The sequence below is a fragment of the Plectropomus leopardus genome, chromosome 4, assembly GCF_026936395.1.
Source record: "Plectropomus leopardus strain MGB_pleo_1.0 chromosome 4, ASM2693639v1, whole genome shotgun sequence".
Taxonomy (NCBI): domain Eukaryota; kingdom Metazoa; phylum Chordata; class Actinopteri; order Perciformes; family Serranidae; genus Plectropomus; species Plectropomus leopardus.
In genome coordinates, this window is record NC_142179.1 from 790,001 (window position 1) to 802,500 (window position 12,500).

Consider the following 12,500-nt stretch of genomic DNA (forward strand, 5'->3'; position numbering starts at 1 on the left):
TTAGATCAGAAAATAAATCAGTAAATGTGCTTCTGCTGAGGGACTGTTGTTCATTTATGGGGGTTTTGTTTTCTTTTAACATTTGGGCCTTTTTTTAAAATTTAGTTTGATTTTTTTTTCTTAAAAACGTTTAGGCTTTTAATTTTTCTTTAAACATCCGGGGTGATTTATTTTTCTTTAAAAATTTCGGCATATTCTTTTCATTTTCATTCACCTGTGAAGCTGTCACCTGTGAAGCTGTCACCTGTGAAGCTGTCACCTGTGAAGCTGTCACCTGTGTGTCTGCAGCTCAGGTGAGCTGATGATGTCATCGGCAGAGGAGCAGCTGTGTCTGAACATCAGCTCCAGTTTCTCCTCCTCTTCATCACCTTCATCAGCGAGGAGGAAACCTCTGAGCGCTCAGCAGAGATGGGCAAGAGTCAGTGTGCACCAACTTTAATGTTATTATTGTTATTATTATTATTATTATGTATTTATTTATTTATTATTATGAACGTGTCCTGAAGGTCCAGCTGATCTGAGTTTGTTTGTTTGTTTGCAGAAGAAGCAGAATGCAGAGAGGAGGAGGATGAGCTCCTCAGAGGAGGAGCAGAAGAAGAGAAGCTCCTTCAAACAGAGGAGGCTGATTGACACACAGGAGGAGGAGGAGCAGACTGAAGCTCCTCCCCCTGCAGACGCTCAGGTAAACACACCTGACGCACCAATCAGGTTCCCTCTTGATCTTTGGAGCAGCTGAAAATGTTTTTGTGTTTATGAGCAGACACAGAAACCTGCAGTGATCCTCAGATTAACCCCTTGTGCCCACTGTCATATAACACACACATTAAAATCACTGTGTGCACAAAATGAGCTTTTTAAAATCAAGCTTTAAAAAATATTATACATTGATATGATTTTCTACTGTTACTGAGTTGTGTTTTAACCATAATCAGACCTAATCATAAATATGAAATATTCATTCATTTGCAGAATTTTGAGGTTTTAGATGAAAATTATGAATGATGTTAGTCTCCTCCTCCTCAGTGTGTGAGTGTAGCTGCTGACAGTCTGGGATATGTCAGTGTGTGAGTGTAGCTGCTGACAGTCTGGGATATGTCAGTGTGTGAGTGTAGCTGCTGACAGTCTGGGATATGTCAGTGATCAGCAGCTACATTGACTGTGACAGGTCACCTAGTGGAAATAGCATGTATTTCCTCCATATGCCAAATATGGTCAAAATGACCTCATCAGGTGGAAAATAGTCAAAATGACAAATTCAGAGTCAAAAGCCCAGAATGACACCCAGAAATAATACAAGTCCTGTTTTTCTGCTCTGATGGCTGTGGGATCAAAAATGTCAGTTTGAATGGGTTTCAATGGAGCATTTTTGGACCTGAACAGTCTGAATGTAACTATTTAGTTTCCACAGTGTATTTTAGACTTATTGTAGGAGCTGAGCTGCAAATTCACTGATTACACTCAAATACACAATCTGGACTACATTTAGGACACATGCATGAACACACACACAGTTATCACAACAGGAAGAAGAAAAGAGACTAAAATGAGACAACAGTCACTAAAGGGTTAATAACAAACAGTCCATAAGGCTTGATGAGGCTAATTAATTCATTCATTTAATGTAATTATACACACCACAGCACAAAAATATAAAGTTATACAAGACAGACAGTAAAACTAAAACTGCAGAAAAAACAACAACAACAACAACAACAACAATAATAATAATAAATATATATTAATAATAATGATTCTCCTCTGGTGAGCAGACGGACAGGAGGACACCACAGAAGAAGAAGAAGGAGGGAGTGAAGGAAACAGGAAGGAGCAGCATCCAAACTTCCTCTCTGTTCAAACACAACCCCGACATCCCCGACATCAGCAGGTACGCAGCTCCTCCTCTGATTGGCTCAGAGCTCGACCAGCTGACATCACAGCTTACTGATCAATTTGGACATCGTTAATCAATCACACATTTACACAGTTATATATATCTATAATCATTATTATTGTTATTATTATTATTATTCAATCAGTCACAAAAACTGACTTCATTCATTTACATTTTTCTTTTCTTCTTTCCTCTCTTCCTTCATTTATTCACTCGTTCTTCCTTCACCCTTTGAACTCTTTATTTCGTCTTCTCCTCTTTTCCTCCTCTCTCTCTCTCTCTCTCTCAGACCAGCCGTCTCACAGTTAAAGGAGAAGATTTTCACCAGTGACTCATTTTCAGACCTGAACCTCCATCCACACCTGGTAACACACACACACACACACACACACACACACACACACACACACAGTCATGCTTCTGTCACACATGTTGTTTGTTGTTTATTGTTTACATTACATCATCACCTCTTTGATCTCTGTGATGTTTTTTGTCATTTTTTCTTCTGGAGAGTAAAGAGTTAACAAACCTTCAGTGTTCTCTGCTCTGATTGGCCGGTTTCTGTCCACCAGGTGGCGACACTGAACAAAGTCCTGAATATTTCCACGGTGACCAGGTCAGTTTATACACACACGTTTCCATCATTTAACCCTTTAACTGCTGGAGCGACATCAGTCTCACTGACATTTAAACTCTGAAACCTGAAAAAAAAACTGGTTTGATTTCTTTCAAAAACAGAAAAAAACATAATGAGAGACTTAAAAAAAGTGAAGTGTGTGTGTGTGTGTGTGTGTGTGTGTGTGTGTGTGTGTGTGTCTTCAGTGTTCAGAAACAGACTATTCCAGCTCTTCTGTCAGGACGAGACGCTGTGGTCAGATCTCAGACGGGTTCAGGTGAGAGACACACACTTTATTATTGTGAGTGTGAGTGTGTGTGTGAGTGTGATGCAGTGTTGCAGTCAGTGATGGTGTCTGTGTGTGTGTGTGTGTGTGTGTGTGTGTGTGTGTGTCCCTCTGCAGGAAAGACTCTGTCCTACGCCGTCCCCGTGGTCCAGAGTCTGCAGGCGCTGCAGCCGAAAGTCAGCAGGTCAGACGGTCCACTCGCCGTCGTCATCGTCCCCACGAGAGAGGTTCAGTCTGAACACACACCTGTCCTCACCTGTCTGTCTCTATCCTGTCCTCACCTGTCTGTCTCTATCCTGTCCTCACCTGTCTGTCTCTAACCTATCCTCACCTGTCTGTCTCTATCCTGTCCTCGTCTGTCTGTCTCTAACCTGTCTCTGTGTCCCTCAGCTGGCCCAGCAGACGTTTCAGACCTTCCAGAAGCTGCTGAAGGTAACTCAGGTTTTAAACACAGAGACTAAAAACAGATCGGCTGATTGACGAGGACTTTTATTGTGAAGGAGCCGCAGGAAGTGATGCGTGACTCAGGTGTTTTGTCTCTGCAGCCATTTACCTGGATCGTCCCTGGAGTGCTGATGGGAGGAGAGAAGAGGAAGGCCGAGAAGGCCAGGTACACTGCTGCTCCTCTTCATTTCCTTTTCTGCTCCTCCTCCTCCCCTTCCTCTGTCCAACAGCCCTCTCCAGTGTGGACACGTCCAATAACCCTCAACAGCACGAACATGTCCATTAGCCCGCTCCAGCGCGTGGACAGCCCGCTCTGACTGGAGCAGTTTTACAAACTGTCTCGCTCCTGAGAGGTTTTCCGTAAAAACACCCGTGATTGCGCGCGACCAATACACACGGAGGTGGCTATTAATAGCACCCATGCCACTGACTCATCACCTGTACCTGTGAGCCAGGCATCACATACTGACGGACCGCGGTCCGGATCCGTGGCCAAGTTGTAATAAAATGTAAGAATAAGAACATTATTTTTTTAGGGGTAAATGCTTTGCAGTTAATCAAAAAATAATCAAAACCGGCATTCAGAACCTCTAATTGACATAATCTTGACCATGTTGGGTATTTAGATTATTTAAAAATTCTTTAACCCTTTCCCCACCGGGGCTGCCAAATCCCACGCATCTGCTGTGCGTCTCACACTTCTGGGCTCTGTCTCACGCTCTCATGACACCGAGGAAAATCTCACGCCAAAACACAGCGAGGGCAGAAGTGTTGAACAATCATTAAAAAAGTGAAGGACTTTGACTGTCAAACAGCTGAGTGTTTGACAGCCACAGCATTTCATCACAGCGGATCAAACAGCTGATGGTCCGACAGCAGCGCAGTGAGACAGACAAACAGAGCGCAGCTTCTCCTCACAGCACCAAAGTGTCTGAAACAGACACATCTGCAGAGGTGAAAGTGACTTCTTTAGACTCTACAGACGACTTTGTGTTAGTTTCAGCTTTAATCAGACTTTGGATGAATTATTTAGAAACAGCAGGACGCATCGCTCCGTGTCTCATCCGGCGCTTCAGCTGAGCTCTCATTATTATTACCAGGGGCAGATGTAATGTTTTGGGGGCCCGGGGCCACAAGCACATGAGCTTATTTTCAGCCTTTCTCTAACTGTGAATGTCAGCAGGCTGTTGGCAGCTATAGGAGAAGTAGGCCGACTCAAAAGTTTTTAAAGTAAAATGTTCAGTTAATGGTGATATTGATTTTAGGTTTGAGGCTCGGACCTTTGCTGGGAGGAAATTTTAGTAACTGGACTTGTTTGAATTTTAGTAGAATAGGTCCTCCAGTTGGTGATGCCAGCCCTACGCTGTGTGTCTCTGCAGAGGACACTGTCTTACTGAGCGCTGTGTGTCTCTGCAGAGGACACTGTCTTACTGGGCGCTGTGTGTCTCTGCAGAGGACACTGTCTTACTGAGCGCTGTGTGTCTCTGCAGAGGACACTGTCTTACTGAGCGCTGTGTGTCTCTGCAGAGGACACTGTCTTACTGAGCGCTGTGTGTCTCTGCAGAGGACACTGTCTTACTGAGCGCTGTGTGTCTCTTCAGGCTTCGTAAAGGAATCAACATCCTGGTGTCAACTCCTGGACGTCTAGTGGATCACATCAAAAACACTCTGAGCATCGCTTTCAGCGCCGTCCACTGGCTCATCCTCGACGAGGCTGACCGGTAAAACACACACACACACACACACACACACACACCGCTCCTAACAGCAGGACAGAGTCTTTAACAGGACTAACCAAAATTTAATGTGTCCTGGAAAAGAAGAAAAGAAACAGAGACGAGATTTCAGCTGCAGTTTGTGTCCAAAAAAACAAGATGAGAAAATGTTTACTTTTTTATTTTTTATTTATTTTATTTCTGCAAACTGATGATCTGATTTCTTAGTTCAATATTTGTGTGTGTGTGTGTGTGTGTCTGTGTGTGTCTGTGTGTGTCTGTGTGTGTGTGTGTGTGTGTGTGTGTGTGTGTGTCTGTCTGTGTGTCTGTGTCTGTGTGTGTGTGTCTGTCTGTGTGTGTCTGTGTGTGTGTGTGTGTGTGTGTGTGTCTGTGTCTTGTCTGTGTCTGTGTGTGTGTCTGTGTCTGTGTGTGTGTGTGTGTGTGTGTGTGTGTGTGTGTGTTGTCTGTGTGTGAGTGTGTGTGTCTGTCTGTGTGTGTGTGGGTGTGAGTGTGTGTGTGTGTGTTTGTGTGTGTGTGTGTGTGTCTGTGTCTGTGTCTGTGTCTGTGTGTGTCTGTGTCTGTGTGTGTGTGTGTCTGTGTGTCTGTGTGTCTGTGTGTGTCTGTGTCTGTGTCTGTGTGTGTGTGTGTGTGTGTGTGTGTGTGTGTGTGTGTTCAGGACGTTGGACCTGGGTTTTGAGAAGGATCTGACGGTCATATTGAACAGTCTGAACTCCACAGGACCGAGCAGACAGAACGTGCTGCTGTCGGCGACGCTGACTCACGGTAAACTCTCTGACTGACTCGCTCTCTGACTTTCACTAGTATGTAAATATTAAAATATTTTAAAATAAAGTATGAATAATGTGCTGAATATGAAAGTGTGTATAAATAAAATGTGAAGAAATACCCTTATAGACAATTAGCATGAATACGCAAAAATTAAAGTTATAGTATGTTTAATATGCTGAGTGTGTAAAATATAAAAATATAAAAAACCTAATAACTGAATAAAGGCTGTGTTCCAGGTGTGACTCGGTTAGCAGACGTTTGTCTCAACGACCCCGTCAGCATCCACGTGTCTGGCCCCGCCTCCTCCGACCTCACCGCCTCCAGCTCCGCCCTGACCTCTGTCCCTGCTACAGCCAGCCAATCAGAGAGCTTCGCTGTGCCGGAGGCTCTGCAGCAGTTTGTGGTGGTGGTTCCCAGTAAGATCCGACTGGTCTGTCTGGCTGCCTTCATCCTCGGCAAATGCAAGGTGAGCCAATCAAACACAAGAAGAGCCAATCAAACACAAGGAGAGCCAATCAAACACAAGGAGAGCCAATCAAACACAAGGAGAGCCAATCAAACACAAGCAGACGCTTGTTTTTATTCACCGGCTCAGGAGCTTTACAGCTGCAGTGATCTGATTGGTCGACAGCAGATCATCAGTAAATGGTCACCATGACGACACACTGTTGTTGTTGTTGTTGTTGTTGTTTAGTTTTCTCAGAACAACAAGCTGATCGTGTTCGTGTCGAGCTGCGAGGCCGTCGAATTCCTCCACTCACTCTTCACCTCCGTCCTCTGCGGCTCCTCCACCAATCAGAAGCCTCGGCTCAGCTTCCTGCGTCTCCACGGCAACATGAAGCAGGAGGTACGACCGCCGTCCGTCCCACAATTTCCTGCTCCTCTGAGTGTTTCCAGCTGCTCAGTGTGTGTGTGTTTGTTTTGTCCACCAGGAGCGCTCGGAGGTCTTCCAGCAGCTGTCGGTGTCTCAGAGCGGCGTCCTGCTGTGCACGGTCCGTCCTCCTCGCCGTCTGCCGCTCGCCACGTCACACTCTGGGTTTATTTTTCTGTTATCGTAAACAAAGGTGTGTGTGTTTCAGGACGTAGCCGCCAGAGGTCTGGACCTGCCTCAGGTCACCTGGATCGTTCAGGTAATTATTAACCCTTCGTGTGAAGTCTAAATCCAGCAGCTGGTCTCTGCAGTCAGCAACACGGGATTTTAAAGTTTTTAGTTTCAACACGTCAGTGTCCTCACTGAGAAAAAAGAAATGAAAAAAATCTTTGCATGTTTGATTTTCTTGGAGTTATACATGTTTTTTCTCTTTTTTAATTTTATTTATATTTAATATAAATGAGTTTTATAATTTTTAAAACTCGTCCTCTGTTCTGACCCCGCTCTGTTGTGGTGCTGAAATGTGTTTACGTGGACGTCATCTTATTAGCAGCACTGATGTTATTTCCAGAACATTTACCTTTAACGTTTCACAAATGGTGAAAAAATAAAAATGTTATTATATTATAAATGTGTTTTCTTAGCATCACGGCTTCACCATGAAAGAACAATTCAGCCGTTTGGTAAAATATGACTTCAGAAAATAAATATAAACAAATTCAGTTTGACAAAAATCCTACATGAGACACAAAATAAATACAATTTTAAAAGTAACAACAAATAAGAAATATATTTTTAATTATAAACTAAAATAAATCAAATAAAATGTATGATGATCATTTTTTTAAAAAGTAGCAGGATTGTCTGTGGGTGTGGTTTGTAAAGACGCACAAGAACCGTGTGTGTGTGTGTGTGTGTGTGTGTGTGTGTTGACAGTACACTCCTCCGACGATGGCGGCAGAGTACGTCCATCGTGTGGGTCGCACGGCTCGTATCGGTGGAAGAGGAAGCAGCCTCCTCTTCCTCACCCCTGCTGAGACCGCCTTCATCACTGAGCTGGCCAATCACAACATCAGGTCTGTTCACTGACAGCCGATCACAACATCAGGTCTGTTCACTGACAGCCGATCACAACATCAGGTCTGTTCACTGACAGCCGATCACAACATCAGGTCTGTTCACTGACAGCCGATCACAACATCAGGTCTGTTCACTGACAGCCGATCACAACATCAGGTTGTGATTGGCTATATATACTGGTGACACTGGTGTTACTGGTGGTACTGGTGACACTGGTCCAATATTTGTGGTTCTGACTGGGGGGCGGGTCTTGTTGTGTTTCAGCCTATCAGAGATGAAGCTGCAGGACATCCTATCCAATCTGATGATGGACGACACCTACAAGGGGCGGGGCAAATACTACAGCGAGGTGAGACGCCGGCGTCCTCTCAGACTGGACGGCTGAATAAAAAACAATAATAAACTTTATTTATACAGCAGCTTTATACAAGAGCTGCAGCACAGAGCGCTTTCAAATCGAAGCCGAGCAGAGAGGCAGAAAAGGAGAATTAAAAACTGCTTAAAACAAAACTCAAGTGCTTAAATCATAAAATCAGCCAAGAAAAACTTTTTAAAGTGTGCGGCAGTCTGACGCGTCCAAAGAAGAGTTTCAGACAGTCGGAGCTGTTCACAGGCCGAATGTTTTTATCTTTATTCTAGAAATATGCAGCGAGCCGCTCCTCTGAGATCTGCAGCTGGTCCTCAGTCTCTGAGAAACGCCGTTCTTCAGCCGAGCTGCAGAGTTCACGACCGGCAGGAGTCTCTCAGTAAAACGTGCGTTACAGGTCATCTCCAAAAAAACTCAGAAATCCGCTTTTCTGCACCTGCTCGGTGTAGGGCCCGTTACCACGGCAAAGTTGTTCGGTTACGCAACCACAGCGTTTTGGGGGCCTGAAAACACAAACGTTTGAAACCAGATTCCAGAGGACTGTAGTGTTTTTGGAGGACTGTAGTGTTTTTGGAGGACTGTAGTGTTTTCGGAGGACTGTAGTGTTTTTGGAGGACGGTAGTGTTTTCGGAGGACTGTAGTGTTTTTGGAGAACTGTAGTGTTTTTGGAGGACTGTGGTGTTTTCAGAGGACTGTAGTGTTTTTGGAGAACTGTAGTGTTTTTGGAGGACTGTAGTGTTTTGGGGGGTTTCAGTGTTTTTGGACGCCTGTAGTGTTTTTGGAGGACTGTAGTGTTTTGGGGTATTTTCAGTGTTTTTGGAGGACTGTAGTGTTTTGGGGTATTTTCAGTGTTTTTGGAGGACTGTAGTGTTTTCGGAGGACTGTAGTGTTTTTGGAGGACGGTAGTGTTTTCGGAGGACTGTAGTGTTTTTGGAGAACTGTAGTGTTTTTGGAGGACTGTAGTGTTTTTGGAGGACTGGTGTTTTGGGGGTTTTCAGTGTTTTTGGACGCCTGTAGTGTTTTTGGAGGACTGTAGTGTTTTGGGGTATTTTCAGTGTTTTTGGAGGACTGTAGTGTTTTGGGGTATTTTCAGTGTTTTTGGAGGACTGTAGTGTTTTCGGAGGACTGTAGTGTTTTTGGAGGACGGTAGTGTTTTCGGAGGACTGTAGTGTTTTTGGAGGACTGTAGTGTTTTTGGAGGACTGTAGTGTTTTTGGAGGACTGTGGTGTTTTGGGGGTTTTCAGTGTTTTTGGACGCCTGTAGTGTTTTTGGAGGACTGTAGTGTTTTGGGGTATTTTCAGTGTTTTTGGAGGACTGTAGTGTTTTGGGGTATTTTCAGTGTTTTTGGAGGACTGTAGTGTTTTGGGGTATTTTCAGTGTTTTTGGAGGACTGTAGTGTTTTCGGAGGACTGTAGTGTTTTTGGAGGACGGTAGTGTTTTTGGAGGACGGTAGTGTTTTCGGAGGACGGTAGTGTTTTCGGAGGACTGTAGTGTTTTTGGGGGTTTTCATTGTTTTCGGAGGACTGTAGTGTTTTTGGAGGACGGTAGTGTTTTTGGAGGACTGTGGTGTTTTTGGACGACTGTAGTGTTTTTGGAGGACTGTTGTGTTTTTGGACGACTGTAGTGTTTTTGGAGGACTGTGGTGTTTTTAGAGGACTGTGGTGTTGTTGTAGGACTGTGGTGTTTTGGGGGTTTTCAGTGTTTTTGGACGCCTGTAGTGTTTTCGGAGGACTGTAGTGTTTTTGGAGGACTGTGGTGTTTTTAGAGGACTGTGGTGTTTTGGGGGTTTTCAGTGTTTTTGGACGCCTGTAGTGTTTTCGGAGGACTGTAGTGTTTTTGGAGGACTGTGGTGTTTTCGGAGGACTGTGGTGTTTTTGGTGGACTGTAGTGTTTTTGGAGGACTGTGGTGTTTTTGGTGGACTGTAGTGTTTTTGGAGGACTGTGGTGTTTTCGGAGGACTGTGGTGTTTTTGGTGGACTGTAGTGTTTTCGGAGGACTGTGGTGTTTTTGGTGGACTGTGGTGTTTTGGGGTTTTCGGTGTTTTTGGACGACTGTATTAGATGATGATGAATGTGATCCAACAGGCAGTTGAGAGTGAGACGGTGAAACCACCTGCTGGTTCTCTGACGGAGGCGAGAATCTTTTTTAAAGACTCGTTTAAAGACCTGAACGCGTCGGAGTCGGACTGCAGCACAACAAACGCTGCGAGTACAAAGACTGCATGACAGCCGGAGCAGCGGGGGGGACGAGTCCCTGTTTCCTGCAGAGACCTGAGGAGTCCTGCAGCAGGTAGAGACACTAAACGCTCACTTCAGTCAACCTTTATTGAAAGAGTTTGACGTCGGCGGCAGCGGACAAGTTCACGGCCGCGCTCAGATTAGATTTATCAGTTTGTTGTCAGTCTGCAGCGATCAGCTGAGAGACAAACGTCTCGACGCTCTGAGACACGAGCAGACAAACCAGCGACGAAATGTCCAGAAAACTATATTCATAATCATCGTTATTATAAATATGTAAAATGACCTTCTCCGTCTCCTGTTTGTTCTCTTCTTTTTTTGGATGATTTTCTTCCCTTTCTTCAATGATTTTGGGTTTGCTGTGTTTCTGCTGCGTGTTCGGACTCAGAGATCATGAATCCTTTTCTTCGCTCGTCTCTTCGGACTGACGGAGGATTTGGTTAAATTCACCGTTTGTCTTCACATTCGGATGATGTCATTAACTCTTTAAGACCTGGATCATCATCACTTTTCTTGAGCTGTGTTTAGAAACATTTCACGAGCCGTTTGACCTTTTGAACCTCGATTAAAGTTAAAGTCAAATTTCAGGAAATCAGTAAAAAGTTCAAAGAGAATGACCCGAACGTTAGGTTTAAGAAAAGAGTTGGGGGTGGGAGGGTCATTCGAATGTTATCAGAGAACAATGGAAAAATGTCCAGAAAACTATATTTCTAAATATTATCAAAATAAATGTTAAAGATTATTTATTTTTTACTGTGATTTTTTTTTCAAGTTTCCTTTTTTCTTATCAGGTCGTTTAAATGTTCTTATAACGTTTTGGTATTTTCTTATTTGTGTCTGTATTCAGACTCAGACATCGTTCAACGGTTCGAGCTGAAAATCTGTCAGACTGAAACAAAAATAAATGATTATAGTTTTACGCAGAATATTGATCAGGACTCAGAACGAAGAAGAATCGGACAGACGGAGAGATTCAGTCATGATGTTTGTTTTTCAGTTTCACCTCAAGTTACAATCATCCATGTGTTTGTGGTGAATAACAGCACATCGCTCTGTCTCTGTCCATCTGTCTCTGTCCATCTGTCTCTGTCCATCTGTCTCCGTCTGTCTCTGTCCATCTGTCTCTGTCTGTCTCTGTCCATCTGTCTCCGTCTGTCTCCGTCTGTCTCTGTCCATCTGTCTCTGTCCATCTGTCTCTGTCCATCTGTCTCCGTCTGTCTCTGTCCATCTGTCTCTGTCTGTCTCTGTCCATCTGTCTCCGTCTGTCTCCGTCTGTCTCTGTCCATCTGTCTGTCTGTCTCTGTCCATCTGTCTCCGTCTGTCTCTGTCCATCTGTCTCTGTCCATCTGTCTCTGTCCATCTGTCTCTGTCTCTGTCCATCTGTCTCTGTCCATCTGTCTCTGTCCACCTGTCTCTGTCCACCTGTCTCTGTCTATCTGTCTCTGTCTGTCCATCTGTCTCTGTCTATCTGTCTCTGTCTATCTGTCTCTGTCTGTCCATCTGTCTCTGTCCATCTGTCTCTGTCCACCTGTCTCTGTCTGTCTCTGTCCATCTGTCTCCGTCTGTCTCTGTCCATCTGTCTCTGTCCATCTGTCTCCGTCTGTCTCTGTCCATCTGTCTCTGTCTGTCTCTGTCTGTCTCTGTCCATCTGTCTCCGTCTGTCTCCGTCTGTCTCTGTCCATCTGTCTCTGTCTGTCTCTGTCCATCTGTCTCCGTCTGTCTCTATCCATCTGTCTCTGTCTCTGTCCATCTGTCTTTGTCCATCTGTCTCTGTCCATCTGTCTCTGTCTGTCTCTGTCCATCTGTCTCTGTCTCTGTCTGTCTCTGTCCATCTGTCTCCGTCTGTCTCTGTCCATCTGTCTCTGTCCATCTGTCTCCGTCTGTCTCTGTCCATCTGTCTCCGTCTGTCTCTGTCCATCTGTCTCTGTCTCTGTCCATCTGTCTCTGTCCATCTGTCTCTGTCTCTGTCTGTCTCTGTCCATCTGTCTCTGTCTCTGTCTCTGTCTGTCCATCTGTCTCTGTCCATCTGTCTCTGTCCATCTGTCTCTGTCTCTGTCTGTCTCTGTCTCTGTCCATCTGTCTCTGTCTGTCTCTGTCCATCTGTCTCTGTCCATCTGTCTCTGTCTCTGTCCATCTGTCTCTGTCTCTGTCCATCTGTCTCTGTCTGTCTTTGTCCATCTGTCTCTGTCCATCTGTCTCTGTCC

At 44.6% G+C, this 12,500-nt stretch overlaps 1 protein-coding gene across 2 annotated transcripts in view; it reads left to right on the forward strand.

Annotated features, from left to right (window-relative positions):
- The window catches only part of ddx31 (DEAD (Asp-Glu-Ala-Asp) box polypeptide 31), a 15,849-nt gene that overhangs the window by 736 nt on the left and 2,613 nt on the right, over positions 1 to 12,500 (forward strand). The window contains exons 2-18 of one of the 2 annotated variants that reach the window (XM_088076130.1): positions 289 to 418; positions 542 to 682; positions 1,770 to 1,885; positions 2,181 to 2,256; positions 2,464 to 2,507; positions 2,714 to 2,784; positions 2,911 to 3,020; positions 3,184 to 3,225; positions 3,339 to 3,403; positions 4,839 to 4,958; positions 5,629 to 5,735; positions 5,978 to 6,207; positions 6,436 to 6,588; positions 6,674 to 6,733; positions 6,821 to 6,871; positions 7,549 to 7,688; positions 7,957 to 8,041. In XM_088076130.1, coding sequence (XP_087932256.1) covers positions 302 to 418; positions 542 to 682; positions 1,770 to 1,885; positions 2,181 to 2,256; positions 2,464 to 2,507; positions 2,714 to 2,784; positions 2,911 to 3,020; positions 3,184 to 3,225; positions 3,339 to 3,403; positions 4,839 to 4,958; positions 5,629 to 5,735; positions 5,978 to 6,207; positions 6,436 to 6,588; positions 6,674 to 6,733; positions 6,821 to 6,871; positions 7,549 to 7,688; positions 7,957 to 8,041 — 1,728 coding nt within the window. In that variant the 5' untranslated portion in view covers positions 289 to 301. Of the gene's footprint in view, positions 1 to 237; positions 419 to 541; positions 683 to 1,769; positions 1,886 to 2,180; positions 2,257 to 2,463; positions 2,508 to 2,713; positions 2,785 to 2,910; positions 3,021 to 3,183; positions 3,226 to 3,338; positions 3,404 to 4,838; positions 4,959 to 5,628; positions 5,736 to 5,977; positions 6,208 to 6,435; positions 6,589 to 6,673; positions 6,734 to 6,820; positions 6,872 to 7,548; positions 7,689 to 7,956; positions 8,042 to 12,500 lie in introns of both variants that reach the window. The other variant, XM_088076131.1, reaches the window with a different exon arrangement.